The following is a 17,828-nucleotide window of genomic DNA, read 5'->3' as shown; positions in this document are numbered from 1 at the left end:
TGCTGCCATCATGACTTGATATCTAAAATACAGTTAAAAAGGGCATCAATCGGCCTTGTGTCATCAGGAGACACGGCCACATACAGCTGTGTGTCGTCAGCATAGCTGTGGAAGCTGACGCCATGTCTCCTGATGACATCCCCTAGTGGCAGCATGCATAAATTAAAAAGGATTGGGCCTAAGATCGACCCCTGGGGGACCCCATAGTGGAGTTCATGGGTACCTGAGGAACGTGTATCCAAACTTACAAAGCAGCGTCGATCTGTGAGATAAGAACTGAACCAATTAAAAACATTTCCAGAGACGCCGACCAGATTTCTAAGTCTGTCAAGTAAAATACAATGATCAATAGTGTCGAAAGCAGCGCTAAGATCCAATCAAATCAAGACTGTGAGTTGTTGGGAGTCTTGATTGTACCTGAGGTCATTTAAAATCTTTAAAAGGGCGTCTTTGTGCTGTGGTTCTTCCTAAAACCAGACTGATGCTTCTCTAAAATGTTATTTTATTAGCAAAAAATTATTTAAATAATTAAAAACAATTTTTTCAAAAATGTTGCTAAAAAATGGTAAGTTGGATACAGGGCGATAGTTATTAAGAACCTTGGGGTCTAAACTGCTCTTCTTCAGAAGGGGCCTCACCACCGTCGGGGAAAACACCCGTCTGAAGAGAGCAGTTGACCATGTTTACAAGCTGTTCCTCAAAGAACCCATAAAATGACTTAAAAAGTGAGGTAGGAATTGGATCTAAAAGGCAGGTTGTTGGTTTAACTTGGGAGGAAACTCGACCAAGTGTTCCTGCATCAACCAGAGCTAAACAGTCCAGTGGTTCCTCTGGTGAAGAACCAGTCCAGGTGAGTTCAAAGGTACAGTTTGTAAAGGTAAAAAACTGGATCTGATGTCATTTATTTTGCTTCTGAGGTGGGGGGCATAATCCTCACAAAAGGAGGGAGAGGGTAGCGAGTTTTTATTAAAATTGGTGTTTGTTAAAAAGTCAAAGGTGGAGAAGAGGAGTTTGGAGTTATTTTAGTTGTCACTGATGAGTTTTGAGAAATATGAAAATCTTGAGTGTCTGACTATTCTATTGTAGGCTTTGAGGTGGTCCTGGAAAATTTGATAATGAACCGTAAGTTTTGATTTCCTCCACCTCCGCTCGGCGACCCTGCAGTTTATTTTGTATTGGTGAGTTTCCCTGTTTGTCCATGGTGCTGGTGGTTTGGATTTATTGATGATTCTTGTAGTAATTGGAGCCACCAGGTCTAGAGTTGACTTTAATTTACTGTTAAAATCGTCAACAATAAAATCACATGGAGCGGGCAAAACCTAAGCAGGGATATTCTGGAAAATTTTAATAAAATTATCAGCCACCTCAGAAGTTATGTAACATTTCCTCCCCGTTCTGACCGGGGCCCCCTGCTGGTTAAAACTGGTGACATTAAAAAACACACAAAAGTGGTCGGACACAGCCAGGTCAACAACAATACTAATGTTAATGTGTAGCCGCCAGCTAATGCTAACATGTAGCCGCCAGCTAATGCTAACATGTAGCCACCAGCTAATGTTAACATGTAGTAACCAGCTAATGTTAACATGTGGCCACCAGCTAAAGCTAACATATAGCCACAAGCTAATGCTAACATGTAGCCATCAGCTATTGTTAACATGTAGCCACCAGCTAAATCTAAGTTCTTTACTTCTGTTAGAGATAAGCTCCACTTGATAGAAAAACCACAATCAATGAATTGTGGAATTTGTTTGAGTAAGTCTATTGTGTGTGTGTGTGTGTGTGTGTGTGTGTGTGTGTGTGTGTGTGTGTGTGTGTGTGTGTGTGTGTGTGTGTGTGTGTGTGTGTGTGTGTGTCAGGCTCTGCGTGGGATCCTGTGGCAGCAGGTTTTCTCTAAACTCCGGCTGTGGGAGTTCAAGCAGGTCAATGTAGATGAAGCTGTGGAGAAGTTCAGACAATTCCTGCAGAACGGTGAGAACAAACACAGGAACATTGCTGACATGGAACATTAATGACCTGGAACATTACTGACATGGAACATTCCTCACATGGAACGTTCCTGACATGGAACATTACTGACCTGGAACATTCCTAACATGGAACATTACTGACAAGAAACTTTACCGATATAGAACATTACCGACATGGAACGTTACCAACCTGGAACATTCCTGACAAGAACATTACCGACATGGAGCGTTACCAACATGGAACGTTACCAACCTGGAATGATACTGACATGGAATGTTTTTGTTTTTTTTGCTCTTGCAACAGGAAGAGATTAAGAGTCTCCCCATGTTGCTGCCTTTATTAGAAGTGGGGGTGGGGGTGGATGGTGGACAACATGCAATACCCTTGTTACGGCTACATATATTATTTATGGTTATCACACTGATCCAAATATTTTCCAAATGTTATGAGATTAAACCAGCCTGAGCAGCTCTATCAAGACAGTAGCATGATTTTCTAGATTAAACCATCTTGAGCAGCTCTATCTAGACCAGGGGTCGGCAACCTTTAATGCTCGAAGAGCCAGTTGGTCCCGTTTCACTCACAATATCACTGATGTTATGGTGGGTAATGTCAAAGAATGGCCTTCAATGTCCTGTAATTGTTGTGTAATTCACTATAATTTGCCGTCACTCTCAACAAGTCTGCGATGAACCCTCCCGGAATTGTCGGCGCTCCGCAGCGAAGCGGTTTTCCTGTCAAAGATACAGGAAGCTCCCAGCTTCAGATACCAGTTGAGCCGTGGAGCGCAGCTGTCATGACCTGCAGCCGCAATTCTACGTTCTTCGTGCCAATTTTTGTTGCGTTATGACGTTACAGCACTCCGCCTACATTTTGCCCCACTCTTTGAAGCGGCACTGCGCAACGCAATATGTCTCTGGGTGCGCTTTGCCTTACCTCCCATACCACCCCGCTCCGGGATGAACTGCAGTGGGACAGAGGCTCAAGGAGCCGCAGTGGAGGGACGAAAGATCCGCATGCGGCTCCGGAGCCGCGGGTTGCCGACCCCTGATCTAGACAGTAACATGATTTTCTAGATTAAACCAGCCTGAGCAGCTCTATCAAGACAGTAACATGATTTCTAGCAAGAGTATAAATTAGCAGGTAGGCAAAAAAAAAAAATAAGAAAAAAGAACAACAACAATGATAACAAAAGCTAAAACAAAACAACAAAAAACAAAAACATGATTTTATAATTGAAAGAACAATAGCAGAAAACAAGAAAAATCAGCAGCACATCTCATCGATGAGGAGTGGAAATGTGTGTGTGTGTGCGTGCGTCTGGTTTGTCCACTGGATGTGGTTGGAACTGTTGTGAGGGGCCTGCAGTACCACCCTGGGGCCCGAGGCCACCAGGGCCAGACGCCACCACTCTGGCACCCGGCAGCACCCCGGACCCGGGTAAGCCCTGACAAACCACCCCGGAGAGCCACGCCCCAACCAGGAATGCACCAGATGGAGTGTAGAGGAGACCCCCCCCCAGGCAAGAGGGGTCAACAAGAGAAAGATAAAGGGCGCAGAGCCCCAGGCCCCAACCAAGCCGCAACAAAGCCTGCTGCACCCCCGGTGGCTGTTCCCCCCACCACAAACCCCCCAACCTGGCGGTGCACCGGCAGCTGGGGAGAGTGGATGAGTTTTGCCCAGAGTTCCTTAAATCTCTGGATGTGAGAGCTCGCTTATCCCCTTGCGACCCTGTATGACTAAGTGTAGATAAAATTGTGGGTGGTGCAAAGTTGGGGGAGGGGCCAGACCACAGTTAAGTAGCCTGGACCCCCTACCCTAGGCCCCGCCCACTGGTCCCTATTGTTGAGTGAGGTAAGGTGAGGTCAGGTAGGGGGGGTTGAGAAGGAGGTGGTCCCCCCCGTTGCTAGGACCTTGGCCCAGCTGAAACCCCCCCAGTGCTGCCCCACCCCACCCCCGAGTGGCTGGCCTGGAACACGGGGACCAACACCTGCCCCAACAAGGCACTGCAAGAGGACCTGGGCAGGAAGCCCTCCCCACCCCACCCAACAGCACGAGCCCGTCCAGAACCCAGTGGTTAGGGAACACTGCCCCCCACACCCTCACATACTCACGCCAGACGACACCCATACTTATATATAGAACGAACACACACACTCCTGGGCCATCTCCCATTTTTGCGGCCCTGGGGGTCACCCTCAGTCAGCTGTCCATCCAAACCAGGAGCCCCACTGTCTCCCACCCCTCCAGATCCGGGAGCGAGGCAGACCCGGAGCATGGCAGCAGGGGTCAACCTGCCCCAGTGGGGGGAGGGAGGCAGAGGGAGGACCCACCCCCGGCGCCGCAGCGGGCACCCCCACCAGAAAGGGGAGGGCACCCAGCCCCCAAGGCCCCGAAGCCCCATGCCCACCCCAGCCAGGCTGTCCAGCCGGGGTCCGACGCCCAGCACCCCCACCCCACCCCAGCAGAACTACCCCCAACCCAGAGCAGACCCCCTCACACAACCCCACCCCAACACCCCCCAGGCCAGGCCATCCAAGCCACAGACTAAGAGCCCCAAGGTGGCGCCACCGCCCCCCCCCCCCACATGGCTACATGGTGTATTTAGTTATTGGGGACCGTGTCAACCTAAATTGCGTTGGGTCTGTGTTGATGTTAAGATCTGCTTCCTATTTGGAGGTTGAAGGGATATTGTGGTATTTGAACATGTCAGAATTGAAAGCATTTTAGAAAGTGATTTTGGTGCTGAGATCTTCAGGAGGTTTGTCACTGTCTGAGGTAAGTTTAGGTTCATCTCTTCTAGTTTGAACTTTGTTTGTATTATTGACTTGAGCTGAATATATTACAGAAAATTGTTTTGACTGATACAACAAGTTTCAATTAGATCATTAAATGGAATGAAAGAGTTTTTGAAGAAAAGGTGTTCCAAGTTTCATATTCCTTTCTACTTCATTTTGCCATCTTGTGAAGTTTATTAGTTTCTTCCTTTGCAGGATGTCAGGATTGTTCCAGAAGGTGTGAGTTTGCAGGGAATGAGTGATGATCCATTCATTTTAAGAAATTCCCACCAAGCTGTCAGAGATTGTTTATATTGATGCTTTTAAAGCAGTTGTGTTTTTTGATGACAGGGCTGAAGAAAGGAAGGTCTCTGATATGGAGATCTTCACAGAAGGTTTTTTCAATGTCCAGCCAGCCTTCATCTAAGGGTTTCTGATTAATCCATTTTATAACATAAAGTAATTTATTGGCAAGATAATAATCATAAAAGTTTGGAAGTTCTAAGCCTCCTTGGTCCTTGGTGTTCTGTAGTGTTTTTAAACTTATACGTGATGGTTTGCTTTTCCATAAGAATTTTGAGATATGGGAATCCAATTTATTAAACCATGTTTTTGGTGGTTTTTTGGAATCATTGAAGAGATGTAGTTAATTTTAGGCAGGACCATCATTTTAATTGTTGCTACTCTCCCCATAAGTGATATAGGAAGTGTCCTCCACCGAGTGAGGTCCTCTTCTATTGTTTTAATAAGGGGGGTGTAGTTTAAGTGCACCAAGTCTGACAGTTTGGCTGAGATATTAATGCCGAGGTATTTGATGTTCCCTGGTTTTAGTGGAGTATTTGATGTGTGCTGAAAAATAGAGTTAATTGGCAAGACAACTGATTTATTCCAATTTATAGAATATTCTGAAATTGCAGAGAATCTGTCTATTAACTCTATTGTTTTTGAAGAGAGGTATGTGTGTTTTGTAGGAAAAGTAATACATCATCTGCATAAAGGCATATTTTATGGGTTACATTTGCTGTTCGTATTCCTTTTATGTTATTGTTCTGTCTAATGGCTGCTGCTAATGGTTCAATAAAAATTGCAAAGAGAGATGTTGAGAGTGGACACCCCTGCCTGGTACCTCTCTCAAGATTGAACCTTGAGGAAGTTTGATCATTTGTTTTAACACAGGCACTGGGTGAGGTGTACAATGTTTTTATACAGGAGAGGTAATTTTGTCTAAATCCAAATTTCGATAGTGTAGTGAGTAGAAATTTCCAATTTACCCAATCAAAAGCTTTTTCTGCATCTAAGGAGGTGATAATGGCCTTTTATTTATTGTGGTGGCAGTGGTCTATAAGATTAATTCATCTGCGTGTTTTGTTAGTGGAGTGTCGTCCTTTAATGAACCCTGTTTGATCAGGGTGTATTATGTGGGGTGTAATTTTTTCTATTCTGCTTGCTAATGTTTTACTAATTATTTTAAGATCTACATTGATTAGTGATATCGGGCGATAGCTAGATGGTAGTGTAGGATCTTTATCCGGTTTAAGAAGAAGATTGATGTTTGCACAGTTCATATGTGGAGGGAGAGCTGAAGATTCTTTAGCTCCTCAACTGTTGTAATGTTGTAACTCCTGACTTGGAATGTTACTGACATGGAACGATACTGACATGGAACGTTAGTGACCTGGAACGATAAGCCCCGTTTCCACCGCACAAAAAGTGCCAGCCGAGACCGGTTTAGACCGCCCTGGTTCACGTGTCACCACAGGAATGCGGACTGGACCGCTCCAGACCACTCCAAAGGTGGCCGCTTTTCCGCTCCCCTTCCGTCGGGGTACCAGGACCATGGAACAGGTCTGAGTTTGAGGAGCTGTCTGTTGATTGGTCAGTGATTTACTACACGCCCTCAATATTTTAATGTGTCGGCTGTATGAATCCTCTGCTGTCAGTGTGGTCAGCTTTGCAGCTTTTTATTCCTTTTCTTTTCTTTAGTGCTCAACTTTAGTGTTTGTCATGAAAGAGCGGACTTGATGTAGGGGGAGACCGGGGGGAGGGACTTTGCATCGCGTTGGAGTTTTCTGTTTGCAGCATAGCACTCGCCGTGGTGTGGATGCGCGTCTGGGACACGGGAGCCTTGAGTTTTCGGCTCTGGCGCTGATCGCGCTCGGGCAGTTCCACTTACCAGAGGCGGTCAGCGTTCTGTTCAACCGCGGTCAGTGGCGCTATATTGCGGGGATGGACCGCAGAAGCGATGAAGAGGAGCTCAGAGCTCGGAGCTCGGAGCTCGGCGCCTCCATGTTCCGGCGCTGTGCTGCCAGACCGCGATCAGTGCCAAAGTGAAGTGGCTGCTCCTGTGTTTGAACAGAAAGCTCAAGACTCCTGTGTCTGTGCCTCAGCCAACCGGGGCCAACGCTTCGGCCACTTGCCCCGCACCTGGGCACTCGAGTGCGGGGCAAGTGGCTGGAGCGTTCGCTCTCTCAGAACAAGGAAGTTGCGGCTGCAGCTCTGCCGCTGCAAAAAACAACCGCTGCAAAAAAGAACTTTTTTTTTTTGCCGCTGCAAAAAATAACAGTTAACTAAACAACAAGTGCAAAGTGGAGGATGTAAACAACAACAGAGGATTCATAAGATCTAGATCTGATGACTTTCTTTTCTGTTGTAACGTCCCATATCTGCGGATGTCCCGCCCACTTTTTCAGCTCCTCTCTGCGGTGGAAACGGATACCGGAGCCGAGCTCCGGCTTCGCTTTGTCGTACTGCTCCACTCCGTCCCACGTTTCCACCGCACTTTTATGCGGTGGAAAGGGGGCTTTAGTGACCTGGAACATTACTGACCAGAAATGTTACTGACCTGGAACATCACCGACAAGGAACGTTACTGACATGGAATGTTACTGACCTGGAACTTTCCTGACATGGAACATTACTGACATGGAATGTAACTGACATGGAACACTACTGACATAGCACATTACTAACATGGAACGATACTGACACGGAACGTTAGTGACCTGGAACATTACTGACCAGGAATGTTACTGACCTGGAACGTTACCGACAAGGAACGTTACAGACCTGGAACAATACTGACATGGAACGTAACTGACATGGAACGTAACTGACATGGAACATGAGTGACATGACACGTTATCTGTCCGAGCCTTCCATTTCTTGTCCCTCTCCTCATTCTTGTTCTAGCTCCTGTCATAATTCCTGTCCTAGCTCCTTTCCAAGCTCCTCTCCTACTTCCTACCCTTGTTCCTTTCCTAGCTCCTTTCTGAACTCCTCTCCTACTTCCTGTCCTCGCTCCTGCCCCAGTTCCTTTTCTTGATCCTGTCCTCGCTCCTTTCTGACCGTGTATTTGTTTGTTTGCTTGTGTGTGTGTGTGTGTGTGTGTGTGTGTGTGTGTGTGTGTGTGTGTGTGTGTGTGTGTGTGTGTGTGTGTGTGTGTGTGTGTGTGTGTGTGTGTGTGTGTGTGTGTGTGTGTGTACATGTGTGTACAGGTGCAGTGTGGCCCTCCCTTCAGGTGGGTTCCACAGAGTTGAAGATACTTCAGGACCCTGAGTCGCGGCGGTTTGGACGGACAGTGGACCTGAACTCTACTGGAATCGTCTCGTCCTCTCACAGGTGAGACTTCTGTCCTCATGGGACATTCAGGCTCTAGTGGAAAAACCAGTACTGGCTTCTCAGGTCCAGGACTGGAACACAATGATATGTTGGGGGGATGTGACAACTGGGCACCTCAGAGTCTCCATGACCTTAACCCAGGCCTTGGCGAGGTACCTCCAGTGTCCCAGTGACAGAAACAATGGGAGACAGCCATTATGGGTTTTAAGCCAAGAGCAGATTGGTGCTACAGGCTGTCTCTGAAGGTGGGCGGGACCATCGCCTTCCACCGGTCAACCACCGCCTTCCACCGATCAATCACCGCACGCCTCAAGCTACGAGCTCCCCCTGCCAGTCAGGTGTTGACTTCCACAGTCTGCTGCTTCATTGTATGGAGCTCAAGGTCAAGACTGCAGAGCAGACTGTAAACCCTGTGTCCCGTTGGCTCCCTGGACCATCAGAACCATGTGTCCTACTAGCTACATGGACCATCAGAACCATGTGTCCTACTCTGTCATAACTATGTGTCCCGCTGGCTACCTGGACTGTCAGAACCATGTGTCCCGCTAGCTACCTGGCCCATCAGAACCATGTGTCCCGTTGGCTCCCTGGACCATCAGAACCATGTGTCCCACTAGCTACATGGACCATCAGAACCATGTGTCCTACTCTGTCAGAACTATGTGTCCCGCTGGCTACCTGGACTGTCAGAACCATATGTCCCGCTAGCTACCTGGACCATCAGAACCATGTGTCCCACTGGCTACATGGACCATCAGAACTATGTGTCCTCCTCCATCAGAACCATGTGTCTCGCTGGCTACCTGGACCATCAGAACCATGTGTCCTGCTCCATCAGAACCATGTGGCCCGCTGGCTACCTGGACCATCAGAATCATGTGTCCTGCTCCATGAGAACCATGTGTCCCGCTGTCTACCTGGACCATCAGAACCATGCTGTTGAGGCCAGGAAAACCGCCACCTTGGACCATGAGAAAGTAGTAGACTGTATTTCTTGTATCCAGACTGTCTGTGTACTATCAGTCTTTTTATCACTTTGTTGTACGGATGGATGGGATTTGGTAGAAGTGATTTGAGACCAGTTAGTTTTACTCCACTGATGATAGTAATAGTACTTCAAACGTCACTTCAACATAAAGCCGCTCTTCAAAAGATACACCTCCCATCTGATGGCAGCGTCCCAGAGAAGTACTCCATGTTCTCCTGGAAGAGCTGGACCAGTCCAGTTCTCCTGGAAGGGACTGGACTAGACCAGTTCTCCTAGAAAGGACTGGACCCAGACCAGTTCTACTGGAAGGCACTGGACTAGACCAGTTCTCCTGGAAAGGACTGGACCCAGACCAGTTCTCCTGGAAGGGACTGGACTAGACCAGTTCTCCTAGAAAGGACTGGACCCAGACCAGTTCTACTGGAAGGGACTGGACTAGACCAGTTCTCCTGGAAAGGACTGAGGCCACAGCCTCTTGTCCTCAGTTGACCCTCCCTCCCAGAGGACAGCAACATCCTCTGGACTCACAGACATCCTCAGTGTCTCCACGCACACACACACACACACACACACACACACACACACACACACACACACACACACACACACACACACACACACACACACACACACACACACACACACACACACACACACACACACTGTAGCACCCTGTAGAACCCTGTAGCACCCTGCAGCATTATGTAGCATCCTGTAGCACCCTGCAGAACCTTGCAGCACCATGTCTCATCCTGCAGAACCCTGCAGCTCCCTGTAGCACCCTGCAGAACCCTCAGACTGACCTGTGGCTCAAGTACATACTGACTGAGTGGTGGATGCATAGGAGGAGGAGTTTGAGATGTTGAGCTAATGGAGGACATTTTTTTAAAAGTGCTGCTGCCCCACAACTTGATGTTTGTTGGTGGACGTTCTAGAACTGCTTTTATAATTACCAAGTGATGAGGCAGAGACAAACAGAAGCCAGCATTGTTATTTAATAAAAACTGAGGTTTAAAAAAATGTGTCTGAATTAAAACTACAAAAAGTATCAGTCGTTATGATGTTCAGTGAAACACAGAATTATTTGTCTCCTGGTGATTGTAGTTTTTCCCTCCTGTCAGTCTGAAGACAGTTGACATGGACGAGTCCTGCAGCCGCCTCAGGGCCCAACTGGAGCACTTCAACTGGGAGGAGTACACCAGGAGCAACCACTGCACAGAGCAGGTGTGTGTGTGTGTGTGTGTGTGTGTGTGTGTGTGTGTGTGTGTGTGTGTGTGTGTGTGTGTGTGTGTGTGTGTGTGTGTAACCCTATCCTCTCTCCAGGTGCTGGACTCTCTGGTGGAGCAGGTGCGATTGGAGCGTCTCGCAGGTGAAGGACCTCATGTGGGTGTGGTCTCCAGGAAGCACCCGCTCTGCCCCAGGTGACCACTCCGCGATGCTCTCACTTCCTGCCACTTCCTGTCACACATGGATGACCTCATAGATATAAACATTGGATGCCGCACGGCCTATCAGCACCTGTTGACGAGACATGCCTACAGCGCTGCCCTCTTGGGGAGGTCACCCACGTGCTAAACATATAGATTCCAGGTGGGAAAATCCACCAACACATTCGTAGCTTGCTTGCTCGTCCACGTAGCAACACAAACAATACCTCATGTTAAAGCTGAGGCAAAGCTCTTACTTGTGTTGCTATGTAGACTAGCAAGCGAGCTACAAATGTTTTTGTGGATTTTCTAGCCTGGGATCTTGATGTTTGGCACAAGCGGGTGACCTCTTTAAAATGGCGGTGCTGTAGGCACATCACAGGTGGCGCCATAAGGCATTTAGTGTTTTATATCTCTGGACGACCTGATCTGGAGCAGGACTGTGGATGTGAGGAATTGAAGGTGTTCCTGCTGCAGGTACTTCACTGTCCCGTTTGGGGAGCTGAGCTTGGCTGAGGAGCAGCAGCTGGTGGAGCAGAGCACCTGGGCCCAGAGAATCCTGGCTTACCATGCCTTCCAAAGAGGAGATCACCTGAGGAGGTCTGCTGACCTAGGTAGGACCAGGCCCAATGGAGCAGGCGCACCTCCTGGAACTCAGGACTTCACAGGAAGCTGTGCTTTGTGCTGCAGACCCAGAGGAATACCTGCAACGGCAGCTGGCGTGTGACAGTGGCGACGTCAGGCTGCGCTACGGCGCGGCACCGGAGGACTGTCCCTACTTGTGGGCTCACATGACGGCCTACACCCAGATCACCGCCAAGGTCTTCGCCGGAGTCTGCCTACTCAACTGCTCCTCCACCCCCCTGCATGTGACGGAGGTATGGCCTCATCACCCACAGCTCAAACATGAAACAACCACTCTTTGTTTTGTGGTTCAGAACAGTTTCAGCAGAAACACTGAAACAATGTCGTTTTCATGTTGGTCCACTAGTTTAGTGATTCCCAACCGGGGGTACACGGACCCCTAGGGGTACGCGAGGGTATTGCAGGGGGTATGCAGAAAGATTATAAATTAGCCTACAGTATCCACACACAAAAAAAAAAATTATACTCTATTATATTGTATTATATCATGAATTTTAGTAAGGCCATACGTTTATTTTCCATGAGTAGCAGTTCGTCCACAGTGATTGTAACACTACAATGCACATAATATGAAAAGACTATAAAGTGGCGCGCTTTAAAAAAAAAAAAAAAAAAAAAAAGGTTCACGTTCTTGCTGCGGGCGCGCACGATTCGCAAAGCTAGCTAACTCTAGCTGCATACCGACTGTAAACATGGATGCATGGCTAGGCAGGAGTAAACGTCCAGCTACCGCTACTGCTACCGTCGCCTCGGACGCAGGCACAGGGGAGCCCAGTGAAAAAAGGAATTATGAAAGACTTATGAAAGACAAGCAAGCGCAAGTGTCTCATTAAAAGGTATGTTTTTACACTCACAATAATTGTTTTATTTAAATGAGCAGTTGGATAGATAGAAAGACAAAGGGTTAAATATAAGTACACATTAAGGCGAATAATCACACACGAGAGAGGGGGTACTTTTCACATGGAAACCAGCTCAAGGGGTACACTGGTCAAAAAAGGTTGGGAACCACTGCACTAGTTAGTGCGGTTGTTAGTTTTAGTTCTGAAAGCACACACACACACACACACACACACACACACACACACACACACACACACACACACACACACACACACACACACACACACACACACACACACACACACACACACACACACACACACACTCTTTCTTTGTACATAGTGTTTAGTAGATTAGATCTGTGTTAGTCAACATTTGCTACTTGAATGTGTTGGTTTATGAGATGATTTCTGAATTATTTCTAAATTAATACGTTTTAGTTAATAAACAAATTAATTAATTAATACACTTTTGTAAATAAATGCCTATTAGCTGAATTGATCGATTCATGGTAATTATTGTGTATTTATTGTTGACAATTCATTAATTTGTAGCAGTCTGTACTCGAATCTCACACCTTCCCTGTTATTCAAGATTATTATATTTACCCAGAAATATTAACTAACTTAATTAAACCTTTATACAAGCAAGACTAATATTTTGGTATTAGCTATTTCCAGATTATCTGGTGGTGCCCATTCAATCATTAATTGATAAATAAGCAATTTATTCAAATTAATAATTTTTCATAAATAAATTATTTTCAACAATTTACTAACTTTAAGCAATTACTCAAGTACTTCAGGAGTTGTTTTTGAGTAAATGACAGGTTACTTCCATTATAATTCCAATTTTTCATAAATTACTTGCGGTGATTTATTATTTTCAGTAATCTATTACTTACAGTAATTTAACACTAATAACCAACCATGAAACCCATACTGTATTGTGGTACTGTAGCTTCTGTGTTGTGGTACTATAGGTTCTGTGTTGTGGTACTGCATGTTTGGTGTTGTGGCACTGCAGGTTCTGTGTTTTGGTACTGTAGCTTCTGTGTTGTGGTACTGTAGGTTTGGTGTTGTGGTACTGTAGCTTCTGTGTTGTGGTACTGTAGGTTTGGTGTTGTGGTACTGTAGCTTCTGTGTTGTGGTACTGTAGGTTTTGTGTTGTACTGTAGGTTTTATGTTGTGGGACTGTAGCTTCTGCGTTTTGGTACTGTAGGTTTTGTGTTGTGGTACTATTTGTTCTGTGTTTTGGTACTGTAGCTTCTGTGTTGTGGTACTGTAGGTTTTGTGTTGTGGTACTGTAGCTTCTGTGTTGTGGTCCTGTAGGTTTTGTGTTGTGGTACTGTAGGTTTTGTGTTGTGGTACTATTTGTTCTGTGTTTTGGTACTGTTTGGTTGGTGTTGTGGTACTGTAGGTTCTGTGTTGTGGTACTGTAGCTTCTGTGTTGTGGTACTGTAGGTTTTGTGTTGTGGTACTGTACATTCTGTGTTGTGGTACTGTAGGTTTTGTGTTGTGGTACTGTAGCTTCTGTGTTGTGGTACTGTAGGTTTTGTGTTGTGGTACTGTAGGTTTTGTATTGTGATGCTGTAGGTTTTGTATTGTGGTACTGCAGGTTCTGTTTTGTGTTACTGCAGTTTTGGTGTTGTGGTACTGTAGTTTTAATGCTGTGGTACTGTACATTCTGTGTTGTGGTACTGTAGGTTTTGTGTTGTGGTACTGTGGGTTCTGTGTCATGGTACTGTAGGGTTGGTGTTGTGGTGCTGTTGGCTCTGTGTTGTGGTACTGTAGGTTTTGTGTTGTGGTACTGTACATTCTGTGTTGTGGTACTGTAGGGTTGGTGTTGTGGTACTGTACATTCTGTGTTGTGGTACTGTAGGTTTTGTGTTGTGGTACTGTGGGTTCTGTGTCATGGTACTGTAGGGTTGGTGTTGTGGTGCTGTTGGCTCTGTGTTGTGGTACCGTAGGTTTTGTGTTGTGGTACTGTTTGTTTGGTGTGGTACTGTAGGTTTGTTGTTGTGGTACTGTTGGTTTGGAGTTGTGGTACTGTATATTCTGTATTGTGGTTCTGCAGGTTTGGTGTTGTGGAACTGCAGTTTTGGTGTTGTGGTACTGTTGGCTCTGAGGTACCGTCCTCCATGCTGATGGTGACGACCTTCCTGTGGTCTGGTCCTTGTAGGCGATGCTTGCAGCAGCCAGAGCCGTCAGGCCCAACTTGTACGTGATTGCTGAGCTGGCGGCCGGCAGGCAGCTTACTGACACGCTCCTGGTGAACCGCCTGGGGATCACCAGTCTGGTGCGAGGTATCCACTCCGACTCACCGCCGCTTCGCCAGCTGCCTCTGCTGTGTCTGATGTCTCTTATGTGTCTGATGTCTCTGATGACTGCTGTTTCTGCTGCCTCTGCTGTGTCTGATGTGTCTACTGTGTCTGTCGCTGATGTGTCTGATGCCTCCGATGCATCTGCTGTGGCTGCTGTCTCTTATGTGTCTGCTGTGTTTGATGTCTCTTGTGTCTACTGTGTCCGCTGTCTCTTATGTGTCTGCTGTGTCTGCTGTGTCTACTGTCTTTGATGTGTCTAATGTGTCTGCTGTGTCTACTGTATCTGATGTCTCTTATGTGTCTGCTGTGTCTGATGACTCTGAAGTGTGTCTGATGTGCCTGCTGTGTCTGATGACTCTGAAGTGTCTCTGATGTGCCTGCTGTGTCTGACATGTCTCATGTGTCTGCTGTGCCTGATGTGTCTGATGTGCCTGCATGAAGCTTGTTTTCTGATGCCACACTGGATCTGGTGGCTGCTCTGCAATGTGAAGACCTGGACAACGCCTTGGCCGTCAGATGGGCATTCATGAAATCTTAACTGTAAAGTTGGGATCACTGGAATGTGACATTAAATGGGTTCTGTACGAGTCATTAAGATTTAAAAAACCTTTCCTTAGATCTTTTAGATAAATGAATACTATAAAATGCCTCAAAGGAATCGGAGCAGTTTTGACATGACTCAAGGAGAGAAGTGAGTTGGTAGCTCAGGTTCATGGAGCACATTCATTCATTCGCCTTTCCAGCTGTAATTCAGGCCCCGTTAACAATGTGGAAGTAAGCCACAGTTTCTGCTTCTTTGTTTCACAAAAGTTTCATGTTTACACAGCAATGTATGAAAATTATGTCTTTTTTACACTGAAAACACTGCTCATGTTGACCACTAATGGTCATTAGTGTTAGTACTGATAGCACACACACACACACTCACACACACACACACGCACACACACACACACACACACACACACACACACATGCACATGCACACACACAGAGAGAATAATGAGCTCTAAACATTAACAACAGGAGAACACGGAGATTCTAGTGGACAGACCAACAAGTTGGATTGTTATTATGGTGACTCTCAAAATTAAAGTACCAAGTTGGATTGTTATTACAGTGACTGACAAAATAAAAGTACCAAGTTGGATTGCTATTATGGTGACTGTCAAAATAAAAGTACCAAATCCAGGAAAATATGGACTAGGAGTCATGGCAAGTATAGTTTTGTCCCATTTCCTTGGACACGGAGTTGGAGCGTTGTGTCTGTGGTGGAGTTGTGTTTTCAGTGACGGAGCACTGCGGTCATGTAAAATCCAACACAGGTTCAGTTTTCACTTGAAGTGGTTGAGAAGGCGACGCCGTCAGCCAGGTAACTTCATGGACAGACGAGAAATCACACTGGGACCTGGACGGGCCTCCCAATGAGAGACGAGTTCCTTTAGAGTATGTGTAAAGAACACACCAGAATGTTTCTCACAGTCTCTGTGGCCAGACATTCTGTTGATGGATGAACATGTTTGTGGTTTTGAGGACGTTGCAGCTATGTGAGCGTTTCTTCATGACTGCTGCTGCTCAGCTGAGGTTTCTGGTCTGTCGCTCTTCCCCAGTTGTTCCTGACAGTCTCAGGAATGGAGGTGGACTCTCCTGCTTTGGTGAAGAGCCAATAGGAGCCTTCGTCCAGCCCAGCCTTCGACCCCTGACCCCAGCTGCTGCTCATAGCATGCTTAAGGACACCAGCCCCAACTATTACTGCCCCATGCAGGTACCAGCCGCTCTACTGCAGTGTGGCGCCGTGGCCGCTCTGCTACAGTGTGATGTCATGGATGCTCTGTCATCACCTCCACTCAGTGTGACGCCATGGCCGCTCTGCTACAGTGTGATGTCATGGATGCTCTGTCATCACCTCCACTCGGTGTGACACCATGGCCGCTCTGCTGCAGTGTGGCCACCCTGCTGCAGCGTGGTGACGTGGCCGCTCTGCTGCGGTGTGACGCCATGGCTGCTCTGTCATCACCTTCACGAACCACCAAGATATATAGATAAATGTTGGAGTGAGATGTCAAATCTTCTCCTTCATTTCTGAACATTTGTCTGAAACCTGAACAAGCAGGATATTTGAAATGAAACAAGGTTTATTTTTCTCAATTCAAATTCATATAAAGATCACAAACCCATATTTGCTCTTCTTAAAGTGAGCAAGGTTAGTGCAACCCGTATGATGCTAGTGCTATGGTGCTGATGCGACATTGCTATTGTGCCACTGCTACCTTTCTAATACTATGTTGCTGATGTTAGCTTGCTAATGCTATGTGGCTGATGCTAGCTTACTAATACTATCTTGCTAATGCTATGTTGCTGATGATACCTTGCTAATACTACCTTGCTAATGCTATGTTGCTGATGCTACCTTACTAATGCTATGGTGCTGATGCTACATTGCTAATGCTACCTTGCTACTGCTATGTTGCTCATGCTACCTCGCTAATGCTATGTTGTGACGCCAAATTGCTAATGCTAGTTTGCTACTACTATGTTGCTAATGCTACCTTGCTAATGCTATGTTGCTGATGCTACCTTGCTATCAAGAAGCAGCTGCAGCAATGGGTTGAGGTCTGAATGTTTCGTCATGAGAATATTTCATGAATAAATGAGAAAGGGCTCTTCACTGCGAGATGAAGGCTTTCAGTAAACCTCCAGACTGGATCAGACAGTGGCTAACCTGATGTTAGCACTGTGAACAGAGTGACTCTGCTGGGGATTACCTTGATGAATGGTGGTGAGCTATAACAAGCTGACTGACTTAAGCCCCACAAGGAAGAAACTACTGTACATCTCCACCATGTTGCTGTGCTGCTTACTTTAGTGTTCTATGCTGTAATACTTTTGTTGTGCTGTTTGAGGGTCATTCCGTGTACAACATCATGGCAGACTCCACGCTGGTGTCTATGGCATGCAGCGCTACAGGCAGCACCAGAGGATACGATGAGCTGCTGCTCCACCAGGTGAGACCACGCACACCTGAGAAAGTGGCTTTGTATTTGTACCAATGTAAAGACACAAGCACATCCTTCTTCTGGGCGTTTCAAAGACTCATCGTGATTCACAGGTTGGCTACTTTACATATTCATGGTCTACAGCAGGGGTGTCAAACTCATTTGAGGTCAGGGGCCACATGGAGGAAAATCTATTCCCAAGTGGGCCGGACCAGTAAAATCATGGTATATAACTTAAAA

The 17,828-nt window shown here is 46.5% G+C and overlaps 1 protein-coding gene across 2 annotated transcripts in view; it reads left to right on the top strand.

Annotated features, from left to right (window-relative positions):
- The window catches only part of LOC308143749 (glycogen debranching enzyme-like), a 90,398-nt gene that overhangs the window by 32,448 nt on the left and 40,122 nt on the right, over positions 1-17,828 (top strand). The window contains exons 6-15 of one of the 2 annotated variants that reach the window (XM_080514659.1): positions 1,860-1,971; positions 8,243-8,366; positions 9,148-9,343; positions 10,459-10,578; positions 10,678-10,775; positions 11,259-11,395; positions 11,472-11,659; positions 14,451-14,574; positions 16,203-16,357; positions 17,496-17,597. In XM_080514659.1, coding sequence (XP_080370785.1) covers positions 1,860-1,971; positions 8,243-8,366; positions 9,148-9,343; positions 10,459-10,578; positions 10,678-10,775; positions 11,259-11,395; positions 11,472-11,659; positions 14,451-14,574; positions 16,203-16,357; positions 17,496-17,597 — 1,356 coding nt within the window. The remainder of the gene's footprint in view (positions 1-1,859; positions 1,972-8,242; positions 8,367-9,147; positions 9,344-10,458; positions 10,579-10,677; positions 10,776-11,258; positions 11,396-11,471; positions 11,660-14,450; positions 14,575-16,202; positions 16,358-17,495; positions 17,598-17,828) is intronic. The other variant, XM_080514660.1, reaches the window with a different exon arrangement.

Source organism: Blennius ocellaris (assembly GCF_963422515.1).
Source record: "Blennius ocellaris genome assembly, chromosome: 19".
NCBI classification, from domain to species: Eukaryota; Metazoa; Chordata; class Actinopteri; order Blenniiformes; family Blenniidae; genus Blennius; species Blennius ocellaris.
Note: the sequence above shows the minus strand (reverse complement) of the source record. Positions and strands in the feature narration are given on the sequence as shown.